The 18,818-nt window shown below is 39.4% G+C and overlaps 1 protein-coding gene and 1 pseudogene across 1 annotated transcript in view; one reads left to right on the plus strand and one right to left on the minus strand.

The window, feature by feature from the left end:
- Positions 1 to 2,366: 2,366 nt before the first annotated feature.
- The window catches only part of LOC132124147 (zinc finger and BTB domain-containing protein 47-like), a 35,624-nt gene continuing 19,172 nt past the window's right edge, over positions 2,367 to 18,818 (minus strand). The window contains exon 6 of the mRNA XM_059535004.1: positions 2,367 to 4,367. Within this exon, the coding sequence (XP_059390987.1) occupies positions 3,964 to 4,367 (404 nt within the window). The 3' untranslated portion in view covers positions 2,367 to 3,963. The remainder of the gene's footprint in view (positions 4,368 to 18,818) is intronic.
- Positions 5,917 to 9,197, plus strand: LOC132123877 (uncharacterized; annotated as a pseudogene).

Genomic DNA, 18,818 nt, shown 5'->3' on the forward strand with positions numbered 1-18,818 from the left:
AAAATGTTTTTCCAAGATAACTGCACGGTGAGTGGTTTCTTTAAAAATTAAACAGGCAAAAAGAAAAACCCATTTCTGAAGTGCAAATCATAATTTGCTATCACTTATTATTTATTACAAAGGATAGCATACACCAGGACAAACTAAAATAGCAGATAAATCCTTCTTAATATAAATCTTTCTTTCTTTCCAGGATCCCTTAAATATACATATTTAAAAAATACGAAGGCCACAAACATCCAAAATCTTTCTCAATAAGCAGCAAACTAGGAAAACACAAGTATGCAAAATATAAAAATTCTGTAACCTGTAAGAGAATTGTGTTCTTTCAGATGCACTAAATCAAATCATTGAGCTCTTCAATGGCCTTTTACAATATCTTCAGAGATGGAGGTGTATTTCCCTCCGTGCAATTTCACTTCACATAAAATATATTAAGACTTTAGTTTAACAGAGAGAGAAAGAGAAATAAAATGAAATAAAATCAAAGATGGGCATAATAAAAACCTTCAGCAGTTTCCTTTTAAACAAAACTTGTATTATCCAAAACTTGTACCGCAATTCGAATATTCAAATAAAGTGCACAAAAAAAAAAGTGAAAAGGGAATTTGATGGTAATTCAAAGTTTGATAAGACCATAATGCTAGGGCTATGTGCATCTTAGAAAACTTTCTGGGGAAGTTTTTAATATTTAAATAAATGTTGTAAAGAAAATGAGATTAAATATGTTTAAATATGTTAACACGGGTTTAAAAAAACCAAGCATCCTAAATGTTTTGAGGACACTGTTGTGTATAATGAGCAATATGTAAAACATGTAAAAAACACCAAAAGGCTTGAACAATCATCCTCTGTCATAACATTATTGCAGGATTTCTATTAAATAAAAAAAAGTCCTTTTTAAAGTCCTCCTGGTGATGGTCTCTGCTCAGATTATCATCATTAACTTTAACCACGCTACCGTAATTTCAATCTACACATTCATTATCATGGCTACTCTATTGCATTTCATACTTAACGCAGGTTTGTTGTAGTGCCTCCACAATTTGGTCATGACCGCCAAACTGACTTTTAGTTACAGAGATATATATACTGATCAATGCAGATTATTGACAGTTATTTCACTCTAATTGTTTAAATCAGAATAATTTTTTTTTTATCGATCCTAGAACATCTAAAACTACATTCTAACCTTAAAGGGACGTTCTAGCCAAAAATTAAAATGCTGTCATTATTTACTCATGCAGCAGCTTGAGCTTTCTGCTATTAAAGAAAGCCCATTTCTGCCACATGATTTAAAAAAAGAAAAGATTATTGCACATCTTGCAGTTGCATTTATTTTTTCTGTCACTGAACAAAAATAAAAAAGGTAATTATGACATTTTTTAATTTGTGGCAGAAATGCTCTTCCATAGTTAATAGCACCAGTAAATAATTTTTTCTTTCTTTTTTTGACTAAGTAAATTAACAGAATCTAAAATAAATAGGTGTGTAAACAATAACAGAATCTACATTTTGGTGAACTATCCCTTTAACTGACCATTCTGCCAGGACTTTCAAAAACGTATTAAAGAAACACATACCATTTAAAAACACTTGCCAATACCTGCATTAAGCTGGGTTTTCTTAACCCAGGAACATGACTGATGTCCTGTGAACAATATAAAGTAAATGAAAGATCCAATGTAGAGCTTATTAGAAAGATTTAGAGCTCAATCCTCACATTTAAGATCATTTCCATCTTGCAAGTTCTTTCATGAGTGCTGATCTCCACATCTCCTCACATTTAATTGACTCTATAAAGACTGTAAACAAAGAAACTGATTTAACAAAAACTAACAGGAAACACAGAATTTATTTACAGCCTATGTATATGTATATCATTTGTCTGGGTATGTCTAAATATCTATATCTAAATATATATATATTTATATATACACACATTATGTGCATTTAGCAGATATATATAGGATAATATATATAATACATTTTACTAGTCAAAGAGTTGTAAGAGTGTTTTCTTGAACTATATCCTCACTGACATTGGGTAAGGATTTTTTATTATTTTCTATAAACTCTTTTCAGATTCTATGTGGCCTCTTAACAGGACCATCTTACAGTGTACATGAGTCCCAAAAGTCTAATAGTTTGCTACATAATTACATTTTCAGGGCACAAAACAGAAACATGATTTCCATCATTTGGCTAATCAACCCTTTCCACTTTCCACAGGTTATTCAAAACAATCAAGAAATAGTGGAAAATGGGAAAAAAGGTGAAAGAAAAAAAAGCTGATTAACCTGCTTGATGTACCATAAAGTATTTCAAACATTGGTTCAAAAAGATTTTTGTGTTGAAACACATACTGGTGTTCATCCAGGTTTGATATTGCCTCTGTGCAAATAAAACACTCCTTTTCACACTCATTTCTTCACAAGTGGTTTAGGCATTTAAGATTTCGCCATTATACATATGGCCAACACTGAGAGTAAAGTGCTCTGGAAGTTTTCAAATAATGTAGAAAGAAAATAGCAAAAGCATCATTCTTTGGGATTCCTTAAAAGGAATAAAAAAAATTAAATAAAGAAAAAAAAATGCTGAAAATGTATTCACATTTAGGGCATCCAGGATGTTGATGAGTTTGTCTCTTCATCGAAACAGAGAAGTTTACATTACATCACTTGCACACTAATGGATCCTCTGCAGTGAATGGGTGCCGTCAGAATGAGAATGCAAACAGCTGATAAAAACATCACAATAATCCACAAGTGATCAACACAAATCAAGACCATCAGTTCACATCTTGTAAAGAGAACAGCTGCATGTTTCTAAGAAACAGATTTATCAAGAGATTTTATATTCAAATCATTATTTCTGGCTAAAATATAAGTCCTCTTATCAATAATATTACTTTCTCCAGTGAAAAAAGTAATCTTGTCTGAATCAGGAGAGAAATATGCAAAGATCAAGTGAAAACGTGTTTTCTTTTTTTTTTCTCGCTTAAGCTTATTTTATGAGACTGCATCCATTCACTGCAGAGGATCCACTGGTGAGCAAGTGAGGTAATGCTACATCTGTTGAGAAGAAGAAACAAACTCGTCTACATCTTGGATGACCTTTTTTTTCATTTTTGGGTGAATCATTCATCTAAGTGACAAATATCAATTATTCTCAAGTGCCTCTGCTACATATAACCTTTAACACAATCCATCGGTCGCACCTGTGGCCTGCACAGACGCCTCTAAAAACAAACCTCTGTAAATACGCAGAGAAGCCCATGTGACAAAACTTGAAACTTTCAGGATATAAAGAAGACAGTACAATATAAATCTACAATTAAAAATAAGGTGCTGGAGTGATTATACATTTCATATTCAGTAATAACATATAAGCTAACAGAATTTGGTTACTGGAATACATCTGGATTTGGTTATGGCAGGGGGACTCAGCTACTAAATGTTTATTGGCTGAAGAGCTGTTCCATAACTTTGCTATGCTCATGCCCCACAGCGAGTTCAGTATGTGTCTATATCTCGTATGGCAGCTTATGGGAATCTCAACTGGTTTGACTAAACAAACAAAGTGTTAAAGTCTATGGCAAGAGTGTGTGAAATGCAGAAATGCGAAATGCTAATCCTGCAGCTCACAAAAATGCAGTAAACAAAAATAATGAGAACATTTTTTTTTCTTTCTTAAATACGAGAAGCTTATTTGAACAGTATATAAAATATCTCTTTGAGAACAAGATAAGTGAAAATTTGCACAGTTTGAAAGGATTAATCAGTGTCACACACTGTTCAAACACCCACTGGAAGTCTTAGACCTCACTCAGCATGTTTGGAAACCCCCATGAGAGTGATTCACATTGGATGTGAATCAAAAAGCTCATGAGGAGCTAATGCAAGCTTTTGGGTTCCAGACAATAAACAAACAATCAAAGGAACTTCAACCTTGTATTCAAAACTAGTTGTTACCAGAGTTAACCCTTTCAGTGGAAAACAGATCCGGGGGAGATGGAAGACCTACGATGCAGTGAACGAAGGGTAGTGAGAGCGATTTGACCTGGTGGAGACTGGACGCCTCACTGGGAGGGGTCATGGGGTGGCTGGGTAACTGGTTTGCTGGTGTGTCCATATCAGATGACTTGGGGTCCAGGGCCACAAGGTTGGTGGCATCAGATACCATGGGGTTGCTGACCTGGAAGCACTTCTCCTTGTGGGCTTTAAGCATGTTGGAGAAGCGGAAACGCTGTCCGCAGATGTCACAGGGATACGGTTTCTCACCAGTGTGAGTGCGGCGGTGCCGTTTCATATTGGGCCGGCTCGTGAAGCTCTTTCCACAAATTTCACAGATATATGGTTTCTCTCCTGGAGCAGACAAACAGATTGAAGAACTTGAAATGAGAATTAGGGATGCACCGGTTGACCGGCCATAAATCGGAACCGGACGGTTTTTGCTTAAAATAAGCGATCGGCAATCGGCCGGTTTTTGGTCTTTTTTTCAGTCGATTTTTCGAGTAGTATGAAGCTGCAGACTCGGAGCCTGCTGCATCTACAGTCCCGCACCCAGAGTCCCGCATTCTCAGACCCCTCGTTTTTCGAGACAGCGCCACCTATCAAATTGGATCGGATAAACACATGGATAAACACGTGAAGAACCGAAACACTGTGAGTATCGTCAATTTTATTCAATGATTTCTTTTTTAATCAAACTGCTTTATAGCTCATCGATACACCAACATATGAACAGTCTATTTAATATTTGTAATGATAGTTTGTAACAAAATTTGAGCCGTTAATGTATGTTTTTTCGCCTTTTTTCCCCGAAAATATTTTGATAGCTAACGTTAGCCTTTAACCTTGGACTTTTTGTAGACAAGCCATTGTAAAAAATTTAGTTGACATTAAAGTAGACCAATTAAATACATTAAGTGTGTTAATATCAAAGAATGTCGTCATTAATTATTTAATCAGATTTATCTTTTTTTAATTATCGGAACTTTTCTCCTAAAACTATAAATTGAATTAATTAATGCTAGAGTAATTATTTTACTTTATATAATTAATGTAGACTACTTAAATTAGTTCTTAAACGTAAGTATTAAAATGGATCAATATTAATTTTACTGTTATATGAAGTTGTTGCCAGCCCTTTACAACTCATAGGCTACAGTTGCCTAATAATCAAATTTGCTATGCCTTCACTATGTATTAACCAGGTTAATATGGTATTAACATTTGAGTTAGAATGTGTCATTTGGCCTTTTTTGGGGGTTCCTTGTTTTAATTTGTTTTGACTGAAATTTGACTGTATGGGCTCTGTGGGGTGGTCTTAAATTTTGAATTTGAGTTTGACTCTCTCTTTTTTTTGAAGATGGATATAACAATTCAAACGGGGAATTCACTTCCAGAAATACAGAAATGTAATAAATGCTGCAGTGATTTTCACTGCCCATTCTGCGCCCCGATATATTTCCAACCGACAAAGTTGTCCAAAGTTCAGAAACATATTAAGGGACACTTCAACAGAGCAGTGCAACATGAAGGTAACATTAGCAAACATCTTTTTTTTTTTTTTTTTTGCTTTTTGAAAGATCATAAGACTGTGTGTGACAGTGCAATTGCATTCTGTTGTATTCCAGTGTACACCATACATCCATGCGGTCGCCCCTGCCGAACCCAGCAACATTACCATTGCTTGTACTGTCAGTCCACAATTTTAAGAAAGCCAGATTTTATCACACATTTAGGATCCTGCAAACACAAGCATGTTAAGAGAGCAAGTGCCACTGATGCCTGTAACAGCACACCCACTGCTGTGGCAACTGGTGTTGCACAAGCTACTGCCATTGCTGTTCCAGCTACCACAGCCATTGCTGCCACCTCTGTGCCATCTATCATTGTGCCACCTACTGTTATGCCGCCCTCTGCTGCCATCTCTGTGCCGCCCAGCACTGTGGCTCCCATCTCTGTGCCTCCCACTGCTGCGCCATCCACCACAGCCATTGCTGCCACCTCTGTGCCATCTATCATTGTGCCACCTACTGTTATGCCGCCCTCTGCTGCCACCTCTGTGCCAACCACCGCTGCCATTGTCAGGCCAGTCACAAAAACTGGCATCCGTGTGGGTCCAAAAGTATTGCAGAAATGCCCCAAATGTAATTTGACATTTTACAAAAAAATTTTAAAAAGCACATTGAACGAAGACACACAGCAAAAATGATGGACATTTCATCCTCATCCCATCTCAAAAGTGAATGCATAGATCCCCAGAATGGACTGTATGCAGTCCACAAAAGTATTCATGGGGCTTCTACTCCACTCCATGTTCAAATTAAAATATGGGGGGAACAACATCATGTTTCTTGTGAATTTAGTGAGTGCCAAGCTAATATGGAGTTGACATGGAGAAGTGGACTGCAGTCATACCAGTGTGTACACCTCCGGTCAGTTTCATACTGCAAAACCTTTTTAACCTCACCCTCACTCAGAGAAGATAGTCTTAAAGAAATGGTGAAAAGCAAATGGTTTGGGAAGGACAAAATTAAACTGTGTGTTGATCGTCAAACCCTAGCCAAAGAAAATAATGCACCACTTTCAGTTCTGTCAAAGATTGGAGCCCCTCCATCTAAAAAATTTATATCGGTTCATGAGCCAACTATTTCATATTACAGCAGACTAGGCAGAGTCATGGTGTCTTATGATACAAAAAAAAATTCATGGCACTGTCCTTGTGCAAAAACACAGAGATCATGCACGCATAAATACATCGCAAAATGGCACTTATTCCAAACCAATGCAGAACTCTTTCGGAAGGTCCGGAGCACTGAAAGGAGCGGTGAGGAGTTTCAGGTGACAGCAATGGAAGAAAGTGATGGAACTCATGTGGGTGAAAAAAACACCTACCCACCAAAGGATGCTCCAGCAATACAAGGCATGGTACAATACATCTTAATGAACAAAAAGATACCTTGTACTATTCCCAACCATTTGAGACTTTCTTCAGTGGATAAGGAATTTCCACGACACCTAATTCCTGAGGAGACATTGTGCTACCACTGTCCAAACCGCATGGTCCTCAGTGACCCGATCTGTATTACTCAAAAGGCTAAAATTCTTACAACCTCAGGAATTGTCCAAGGTGGATTATTATTTATTTTTATAGTTGTGATTTTGTACTTCTGATAATGTTGTGTTTTGAACTGAGCCACTCCTTTTTTTACACCTTTTGTGTCTGCAGATATTTCTACATACTACAAATACTGTCCTCAGTGTGGAGCACTGTACCGGTACCAAGAGTGGAGTGAAGGTCTACATAATTTCAATGACCATGTCCTTCTTGATCTACCTCTCTGCCTCACTATTAGAAACCTGTTGCAGGTGATGCGTATATTTTTTCTTTATTCTTTAAAGTTGTTTTTATTATTTTAATGAATAGCAGTAATTAAGAGTGCCGTTTCTATATCATAGGTCCACACTGCGGTCAGCAGAATAGATGAGTATTTGGAGTTAACTACAGGTGTCCAGTTCCCCTCAGCCGATACAGTTTTGCATGGTTATCTTCATTTTGAAGCTCTAACAGACCATGAATATCAGTATTCTTGTGTGACCTGTGGTGACCATCCGCCTGTGGTCATAATGGACCTTCACAAGAAGGCATCTTTTCATCTGTCAGGTAAAAAACCCTTTTAGTTTATGGATTGCACAAAGGTAGACCATGGTTTATTAACAGTTTTCTTCATTTCCTTTAGTGAGTGACCTTGCACAACCTCCAGAAGATTTTAATGGAGATGTGGATTCAGAACAGTTTTGGAAGGCACTGACAGAGGAAAGAATTGCCCGTGGATTTGTTTCAAGTAAGAAAGCAAATCCACCAGCAATTATTAAATGTTACACCTATGTAGATTTGTATTTAATAAGATAAGACAAAAGGTAAAATGCTGATTTCTACTATATACTGACATGTTTTGTTTCCCAAAGGTCAAAAAAACAATCCATTCAGTGTTCCTCCAAGTTTTCACTTTTGGGCACCCTGGATAGGGAGAAATACACGCCGCTCAGACTGTGTTCTTAACACAGAATTTGAGAAGATCCGTCCAGCAAAAGCAGCAGAGGTCTCTGAGATAACTGTCTCAGAGGATCGTCTGAGAGATGAGCTCTGCAAACAGAAGGTAAAATCTCTATTCAATGTTGTCATAATTTTATGTTATAAGGGATTCACTGACACACATTTTCTTTAATAGGTGCAGGTGATTAGAAATTTATGCAGAGTGTGGTTTGGATCCCACTGGATCTCGAACTGACCTCCTTTTAAGACTTTCGCAAGAAATGAAGTCACGAGAGGCATATGACAAAGTTTTTGAGAAAATTTGGGCTGCCTCAGGTAAACCTCAATATTGCAAATGAGAACAGTAATAGCAGTAACTCTAAAATATACAATGTTTCATTGATAACATGATTAGGTCTTGCATGAAGTATACAAAGGATTACAGTTTCTAAAAATCTGCTTTTCTTTTATGTATTTGCGTTTTAGGTGGTTGGGCCGTGATTATGTGTCCGTGTGGCATTGTCTACAGTTTGAAATGCAACATCCGAGCAGAGAGCCCGCGTGATTTTGCGGACATGCTTCTTTCATGGAAGCATATGCAGAACATTGTCATCTACGACTTTGCACGTGGACTGTCAACCCACACTAACCTAAGACAACCACAAACAATACCCTTCACACCATTTGAAGGGAGGTTAATGGACCCAACAGCAGAAAACATTGCGAAAGCCAAAGCTGGAAACGTAAAGGTGTCACTACCCTGGCTGACATGCTAAAAGGAAAATCCTGACCCTGATGGCCACCCTATAACTGGTTCAGCAGAACATTATGTTCTGTATGACCGGTTCCATGAGGACAACACAAAGGACGCTCGAGATTCACTGCGGAAGCTTCGCCTGGTCCCGCAACTGGCTGGAAAAGTTAACAGCCAAGTCGTGGAACAGTTATTTGCAAAACTAAAAAAAAACAACTACTTCCTAAACATGGCTTTGCCGTCGACTCATGTGTTTCTCATGCGAAACATAATTCACCATTACAATATTCGCTTAAATGAAGAATGACTTAAGCACATGAAAAAGGAGTTTCAGACAAACATTCTAATGAATGTCCACAGCCAGGCTGTTTTGGGTAATTTTTCACTGTACTTGTGAACTTTTGTTATGAATGTAACACTTTATTACTCATTGGACTGATCTGTTCATTTATGTTTTTGTAGAAAATATAACATCTGATGAATCCATGGATGTGTCAGTAGGTAAGTAAATTGTTGTGTCCAGTCCTCTCCCTCAGGTGGAGCTACACAAAGTTTATGATTTCTAAGCTTGTTTGTTTTTTACCTTACTTTCAGAAGAAGTGACAGACACCATTGTAAAACCCTCAGCAACACCAGCAACCATTGCCATCCCTGCAGTGAGTGAGACTGCATCACCAGAAGCCGCTGCTTTGGGACCAACAACCCTGTTGGAATACTTTTCACCAGTAAAGCCATGGGAAAGGGACTGGCATCCAGTGCAAGAAAAACTGGTAAAATTATTGTTGAAATTTAATGTGCATGCATTTGCAGTCAAGCACTATTGTTTGACTATTTAAAAAAATTTTTATAGCTTGATTACGTGCTGGATGTCAAACGGCCTGGAGCTGAAATTATTGTCAAGGAGGGGAAATTGTGTCTCATTAGAGAGGAGTTTTGGAGCTTGGGTTTGCTGAGGGATATGGATTCACACGTAAGCAGTCTGCATTTGGAAAGCTATATTTGTATTTAAACATTCACTAATGAGTGACTAATTTAATTATTTATTGCAGATTGGAAACGCCTGCATGCAGCTTATTATTGAAATGGCTCGGAATATTGTATGTATATAAAATATTACAATGTAAACTCTCAAAGAGTATACATGTGTCTGAATTAACCTACATTTTTGCTTGCTTTCTTTTTCCATAGGGCAAAGATATATGCATAGAGAACTTTTATGTTGTTCCTACTTGGAAGGAAACCCCAAACATTGTTACAGCATTACCGGTGAGTGTATATAGTGAGTGGGAGGTAAAAACTATAAAAAGGCATAAATTCTTATTTAAAAAATTTCATAATTTCTGAAATCAATTGTAGGAGGATGCAGATATGAAAGACTTGATAGTCTTTCCACCATGGACAAAAGCTAATGGCCCTGACCACTACATTGTCTGTGTAAGGAATTATTTCTTACTAGATATTGAGTGTCTCATAGATATGTTGATTACAGCGTAATTGTTGTGTTTCTAAAACTAAACTTATCATCAATGCTTCTTCCGAGAACTTTAGAAATAAATCTTGTTACACCTTAACACATTATAGATTATGAGGCCACTTCGAAGGGAGATAGTCTTTTTAGACTCTCAGTATGCAGAGCACGAATCCGGCTTTGGAGATGTGGAATACAGAGCAATTTTTAGGTCCACCTATGAATTTAGACATGAAGTTTCAGGCTCTAATTTTGGCTATGTTCCTTTAGCCATTTCTAGCTTTTGTTCTACTATACAATTAGCTTTGTTCAAAGTTTAAAGGCCATGTTCTATTGCCTTAACTCTAATTTTTGGCTATGTTCCTTTAGCCATTTCTAGCTTTTGTTCTACTATACATTTAGCTTTGTTCAAAGTTTAAAGGCCATGTTCTATTGCCTTAACTCTAATTTTTGGCTATGTTCTCCTAGCCATTTCTTGCATGTTTTGGCTACGTTCATTTAGCCTGTTTTGCATGGTGTGTCTGACACTGTTCTCAGGTTACAGATGAGCTGTCATTTAAATTTGATCAGTCATATTCATGTTTTTTTGTCTACAGACAAATTGCCAACCAAATTGATCCAGGGATCTGGACAGAAATGACTGGAAAGGATTTTTCGGTGATAATTCTACTGCACAAATTATTATTTTGCATCCGTACCTTTTATCTATTATTAATTTCTAAACTGACTTTCTCATTTTCTCAATCATAGGCTTTGCCACGTCAGACAAGAGGGAATGACTGTGGTGTTTTTGTGCTGATGGTAGGGTCTTTCATTTGTTTATAAGTAAGGTCTAGTGAACAGTGTTAACAACAGCTTGTCTCCTGTATTTCAGTACACCCTCTCAATGGTCTGTGACATCGAGTTCGATTTCCAAGAGGTAAGTAAAAAAAAGGAAATTTATGTTTATTTTATTTACTTTAAGTTTATTTGGTAAAAGTAGAAAACAGTATGACCTTTAACTGGGCATTTCTTTCAGGTTGACATGCCCATGATTAGAAAATGGTGGTGCCTTATGCTAATGGAACGATTTCAAATTGACGGGTATGTCAAAAAGTATTGTACATTTTGGTAAAATATTATTTAGAGGTCCCATATATGAGTTAAATTTATTTAAATTAATTTACTTCTGAATATTTTTTCAATACAACATTTTATTTAGCATGAGTAACTAAACACCCTTAATAACTCTCTTAAGCGACAATTTCTTTTCTTTTCTTTTTATTATTATTCCTATAATTTTTTATTTATTATTGTTTGCAAGCTATGGGCGCAGGTTTGCCTTCTGGACAGACGAGGCAAAATGCTTATTGGAGGCAAAAACTCAACCTCTGTATAGGCTAAAAAGAAGCAGAAGCACCACACAAGATGTCCCACAGCACGTCCAAGCAGTCCAAGATCGGACAAGAACTGAAGAAGCACTGGTGGACTGCATTGTGTCTTCAAAGGGAACAGAGCAGCATTTAGTGGTACTGAAATGCTCATTTTTCACCATTTAAAGATTAGCATTCCTAAATGACTCACCCAGGGCTGTGATCATTGTCAACTACAACATTGTCAATTGATTATCCAATATGCTCTTTAGCTATTTTAAATGGTTATGCCAATTATTCATTGATGGCTTGTGTATATATAAAACAACACTTTTTGTTTGCCCCGCAGGATGTTCTCAATGGGAAACCATCAAAGTGGTTCCCCCTAAAGCCACGTGTGCCAATCTTCATGGACAGTGAGCAGCAGTGTGCCATTCTTTTTGAACACCTCAAAGCTCTGCTACACAATTGTAAAACTCAACTGAACTTCACAAATGAAGTGGAGTTCATTTGTAGTTTTCTTTTTCCTGAGGTAGGCCCGCACATGTGTGTCAATTGGATTGTTTCTAATATTGCCATAAGTTGAAATGTTTTATACATTAATTAATTAATGTATTTATTTATATGGACAGGCCATCATTCATGGCCTATGTGAGCTGCAGGCATTATCCTGGCAGGAGGCTGAGGAGGTGTTCCTTCGTGGCCCTACTTGTGGCCCTACTTATCACCCTAGGTATGCTTGTAATTTGCATATGCAAAAAAAATATTATTATTACACAATATTTTTGACGATGGCATTCATCTTTTATTTTAGTGAAGTTGAGGAATTTGACAGGGTGATTGCAAAAAGAATGAGAAAAGAAGCAACATTTGCCTCCCAGAAAGTAATTATTTTACCTTATGCATTTACATTACATTTTACATTTATTCATTTAGCAGACGCTTTTATCCAAAGCAACTTATAAATGAGGAGTTTTTTTAAATTGCAATTGAAGAAGAAAATAAAGTCACTAACACAATTCTTTCTTCCCTTTTTCTTTGCTTTGTCCTGTTTACAGCAAGATGACAGTGATTAAGGTGATCGTTAAATAAAGTACAGAATTGTTCATTATTGGTGTTTTGTCTATTATTTGAGTTTTGCTTCACATTCAAAATATCAAAAAACAGGTTTTGTAATGTTAGCATGGTATAATGTTAATTAGACCATTATATGTTGAGCTGAAAGAAAAAAAATGGAATTTGAAACATTGTACAAAAACAAACTAAAACATTGTAGCAATGTAATGTCACATAATATTTTTCAGATGATAGTTCAATTTGTATTTGTATCGGTTGCATCAGTAATTTCCTTTCAATTACACTCACGCTCAAAAAATAAATACTGGGTAATTAGTTAGTTTGAGAACACAATGATTTTTTTTGGCACATGCATTAGGCAGGAAACGCAAATATTTATTTGGATAACTTTAAATAAAAAGAGACCGTAATATTGCATTCTGATGTTTTCAATGGCATTTGGATAAGGGTGTTATACGATCTTCCGACCAGCAGGAGGCGCTGTCTCGAAAAACGAGTGGTCTGAGAATGCGGGACTCTGGGTGCGGGACTGTAGATGCAGCAGGCTCCGAGTCTGCAGCTTGATAATATTGGATTTCTCCGGAAGTGCGCTCGCGTGCACAGACTACATTGTAATAATTCGCTATCATGTCATTTGTGTGGAAGTGTTTCGAAATCTGTGCGCAGGAGACGGGCAGCGGTTCAGCACTGGAAGTGCAGAGCTACCCGTCTGAGGCACAGATAGCAGGAAGCGAACAGCTTACTGCAAAAAATAAGAGTCCCTTTCCTGCTCTCACTGAAGCTGCGTGAGCGTACTGTACCTGCCCCTGCACAAGCGGAGACAGTGAAGGGATGTTCAGCTCAACTTCTCGCGTGTTGGATGAGAAACGAAACAGACTAAAATGTGAAAAAACTGACCTTTTTTTGTAAAGTAGAACTTGCATACACATTTGAAAAGCGAGAAGTAAACATCAGTTCTGAATTACCTTAAAAATACATCGATTTAATTTGATTTAAAAATCACCTTCTGTAGCACACTGAAAAAAAGTGTTTCATTCATAAAATTAAAACATTTTAGGGAAATGATTCACATCTATATTTTTTAACTTGAGCCAATAGTTATTTATTTTTCATTGGCTGAAGTAAAAAAATATAGATGTGAATCATTACCCTATTTTTTTTTTTTAATTGGACGAATGAAACACTTTGCATCTTTGTTTTATTCGCACCAACATTATTTGATTTTAACATTTTGGAATAATTTAATTATATAGCATACTTTTATTTAGTCTCACTGGTAAAGACCTTTTTTTTTTTATTTAAAACCAAATTTAAAAACTAAAACAAAATACTGAATGCTGATTAAGAAACATCTTATTGAATGTGTGTTGATTGTGGTGTTTGGAGTCAAGTAACCTGAGACGTTCCCTATCAAAAGCTACTCTCGATGCTGCGCTCAATAGCGCTAATGGGAACGAGAATACCAATGCTGCCGTAAGTGTCTGGACCCCCAAGGTTGTGTAGTGTGTGCGCACAAACATCGAAAAGGTCTCAGACATGACTCTGGGATGTGGACTCAAGGGCATCCAAGCCCGGAGTAGCATCGACATCCAAACTATAGAATCTGACAAATGTGTGCGGAAAGGACCAACCTGCTGCAACACACACTTGCTGCAAGGGCGCACCTCTTGCTCAAGCCATTGAAGATGAAACCCAACTGGTTGAATGGGCACTAACTCCTAGAGGCGAAGTTTGACCACGCGCCTCATAGGCTAGGGCAATAGCAACCCTCACCCAATGTGAAATCGTTTGCCTGGTGGCAGCCGCACCCCTGACTGCGGCCCCCACGGCATATGAAAAGCTGCTCTGACTTACACCACTGGCTAGTGCGGTGGAAGTAAATCTGAAGAGTACATACTGGACACAGTAAGTGAAGTCTTTTCTGCTCCGGTGTTGTAAATGGCGGAGGACAGAAGTCTTTGGAAATGAGTAGGATGGACATCCAAACTAAAGAACCTGACAAATGTGTGCGGAGAGGACCAACCTGCCGCATCACACACTTGAGCAGGAGCATCCCTCACCCAATGTGAAACTGTTTGCCTGGAGGCAGCCCCCCCCCCAGTTGCGGCCCCCATGGCATATGAAAAGCTGCTCTGACTTACGCCACTGGCTAGTGCGGTGGACGTAAGTCTGAAGAGCACGTACTGGATACAGTAAGGAACATTCGGAAGATAATTAGGGTGAGGATGCAAAATAGCTTTTACTCGCCTAGGGGCAAAATCGGAACAGGATGGCAGGACTGACTAAACCTGTAAATCCCAAATACTCCTTAGAGAGGTAATGGCCATAAGAAAAACCATCTTTAGAGTCAGAAGCCTGGCAGGCGCTGATTCTAATGGTTCAAAAGGGGTGCCAGCCAGCCCCTCGAGCACTACAGCAAAATCCCCTGAAGGGGCCATAGCTCTAGTGGGTGCCTCAACCTCTGAGCCCCACGAATGAAGCGGGCGACCAGAGGGTGCTTCCCCACAGAAACCCAGTCAATCAAAACATGGCAAGCCAAACTAGCGGCCATGTAAGTTTTGAGAGTACTAGGGCATGTGCCTGAGGACAATTTCTCTTGCAGGAACTCCAGTACTGAAACAATTTGGCAGTGAGCTGGGTCTGCATGGTGTGTCATGCACCAGCCCTCAAAAACACTCCATATGAGGGCATAAGTTCTTCTAGTGGAGGGAGTCCTAGCACTTAGAATAGTCTCTATTACTGTGGCTGGAAGGCCAGCACCTCTAATTGGTTTCCCTCAGGGGCCAGACGTGAAGGTTCCAGAGCTCAGGCCGGGGATGAAGTACTGTCCCCTGTGCCTGAGAGAAGATCTCTCCTGACTGGAATCGACCATGGCGAGCCATTGAGGAGGGATATTAGATCTGAGAACCAAACTCCGGTCGGCCAACGGGGCGCTATCAGTAAGAGGCGAGACCCCTGTCGACGGACCTTGGCCAGGACTCCCGGGAGCAGAGCAATCGGAGGAAAGGCGTAAAGACACAGTCTGGGCCATGCATGGGCCATAGCGTCCAGACCCAGGGGAGCTGGATGAGTCAGAGAGATGTAGAGGGGACATTGTGCCATCTCCTGTGAAGCACAGAGGTCCACTTCTGCTACTTGAAATCTTTCCCAGATTTGACTACTTAGGGGTGGAGTTTCCATTTCCTGTGTTTCACAGCTTGTCTGGACAGCAAGTGCTCCTACATTCATATGCCCAGGAATGTAAACCGCTCCTGAGGAACAGGAACTTGTCCTGTGCCCAAAGCAGAACCTGGTGCGCTAACTCGTTCAAGCGGCGCGACTGCAGTCCGCCCTGGCGATTTATGTAAGAGACTACAGATGTGTTGTCCACCCGGAAGTATTTCAGGGCCAGAAATACAGTCTTCATTTCGAGGCAATTGATGTGCCAATTCGAGAGGATGACCTCTCCAGATCCCTTGGGCTGGACAGCCAACTAAGGCCACTCCCCAGCCCATGAGGGAAGCATCTGTCATTAGCATCTTGCAATGACAACACGGACCTAGAGTGGGACCCAAAGTCAGAAACCGGGGTCTGAACCACATAGATAGGGTACAAAGCCCCTGGCGCGTAACCCTTATTTGCCACTGGGGATTGGCCCTTGGATGAAATCCCCTGGCTCTGAGCCACAACTGAAACGATCTCATGTGCAGGAGGCCCAAAGGTATCACCGTGGATGCAGCTGCCATGAGACCTGAACAGTGACTTTCTGGCCTAGCTTGATGTTCTTTAGGGTGTTTAGAATGAATTTGACGCATGCAGGAGACAGCTGTGCCTGCATTGTGATCGAATCCCATACCACACCCAAATATGTTGTCCTCTGAGCCGGAGAGAGAACGTTTTTCTTGTCGTTGAGTCTCAACCCCAGAGATTCGAGATGAGCTAGGACGACATGCTGATGTCGAAGCGCAAGCTCTTGAGACTGGGTCAGATTCAGCCAGTCGTTTATATACATTTTAAATGTGGATGCCCTGGAGTCGTAGAGGAGCCAGAGCTGCATCCATGAATTTTGTGTAAGTGCGGGATAACAAAGCTAGGCCGAATGGAAGAACCTGATACTGGTAAGCTTTGCCCCCAAAAGCGAACCCCAGGAACCTCTTGAGTTGTGGCAATATTTCAAAATGAAAATACACGTCCATTAGATCTATGATTGGACGCAGCCCCCCGTCTTTCTTGGGAATCAAGAAATACCGACTGTAATAGCCTGACTCTCTGTCTGACAGGGGAACACATTCTATGGCTCCTTTGACCAGCAGAGTCTGTGATTCCTGTGTCAACAGATATGCACGTGCCGGTTTCACAGAGGTGGAGACCACGCTTTTGAAACGCAGAAGACGATGTGCAAACTGAATCCTGTAGCCCTTCACTACAGTTCTTTCGACTCATGGGGAGATATTTGGCAGTAGCTTCTACGCTGCCAGCTTCTCCAAAAGGGGCACTAATTGTGACACTTTGTTTGTTGTGGGGGGGTGGGGGGGTTTAGATGTCTGGTGTGCTGAAACGTGGCAGGAAGCAAAAGAGCATGTATCATTTCACTGGAGACCACTGCACCTCGAAACACCGGTGGTGGCAGATGTTGTTCAGTGATCCCCTAAGGGTGCCAGGAAGGAGCCTTACACTCCTGATGGAATTTTAAAAGTCTCCTCCTGGCACTCAGATTTTTTTAGATCAGCCTGATACGCCTGCAGAACCCATGGTGTGCAGGGCAGCACTAGTCTGACCCACAGCATGAAATGCATTCCATCCAAGTGTAGATGTTGCTACAGTACGTTTGGCAGGGAACAATTGCTGTCTTTTCGTATATATATTTTATATATATATATATATATTTGTTATTCATCATCATCATCATTTTTTAATTTATATTTTTATTTAAATGATGTTGCTCCAATAGGGGAGAGATAGCAGCTAGTGTATCTCTCACCTATGAAATCATAATGTACAAAATCTAATCACCACCTAGTAACTAGGAGAGCTAGGAGAGAGCACTCACAATGTCCATTTCAACATGAACTAGAGCTACAGCAGCCTCTGCCCAATCCGAAGAAGTGCCTGGGCACGCTTCGGAGGTGGGCGCAAGAACCGTCCGATCTTCTAGATCGGAGCGCGATCTTAATGAGCGGGAAGCAGCTCGTTCCTCGTGAGAGCAAAGAGCCTAGCGCGGATAGGAAGTGAACCGCGGTGCTTACAACTGCCACTCTAGAACGCGGAAGCAGCCTTTTTTTTTTTCAAACAATAAACATGCGATTTCTCTTCAGAGATTGGCCATGGAGAGCGAGGCACGCATCTCTTAAAGAATCAGCAAGAATAGTTAGAACCAGGGGCGGCGTTAGGGGTGGGCTAAGGGGGCTGGAGCCCCGAATGTTTTCAGTAAAGCCCCGAATGTTTTTATTACCACCATGCCATCAATGAGTTTTCATGCCCAATAAAGTAATTTATATTAGAATTTAAATAAATGAATAAATAAATAAATATCTCTCGACTCTCACATCTACAGTGTCTGTCAATTTACGCGTTGTCATTCACACCCGACAAAAACCGCCCACTGAGTCTAGTGCTTCTGACTGACATGTAAACTGGCCAACCATCGATGAGCATCTGTACGATCCAGCCAATGAAATGAGATCTTTTGGAGCCAGGCAGTTTGTTTGCGTGTAGTATTTTACTATATCAATTTACTTCAAAATTAAAATGGATATTTCAAAATTCTTAAAAAAAAGGAAGTAAAACCACCCCATTTCTTTTTCGGTTTTAAATTGTGTCTGATTTAACGTTACATTTTGAACACAGTTAACGGTTGCGCAGCACAGTCTTTAGGACACACACACACACATAATTTTTGGTTAGCCGGTCTATGGCAGACTTTTCGTGTCAGGGCAACAATTCAATAAACAAGATAATAAAAAAAGACATATTTCGCAAAGAAAATGGTTCCAAACAAAGCATGTTGTTGTGCTCTGCAGTAACACACAGCGGTGTTAACTGAATAAATTTGCTTGAGTAAATGATTCACTGACCCATTCATAAAAACTGTTGCTTACTTTTTTTCTGAATGAATCATCTGTCTTGAACGAATCCATTAATT

The sequence above is a fragment of the Carassius carassius genome, chromosome 42, assembly GCF_963082965.1.
Source record: "Carassius carassius chromosome 42, fCarCar2.1, whole genome shotgun sequence".
Lineage (NCBI taxonomy): Eukaryota > Metazoa > Chordata > Actinopteri > Cypriniformes > Cyprinidae > Carassius > Carassius carassius.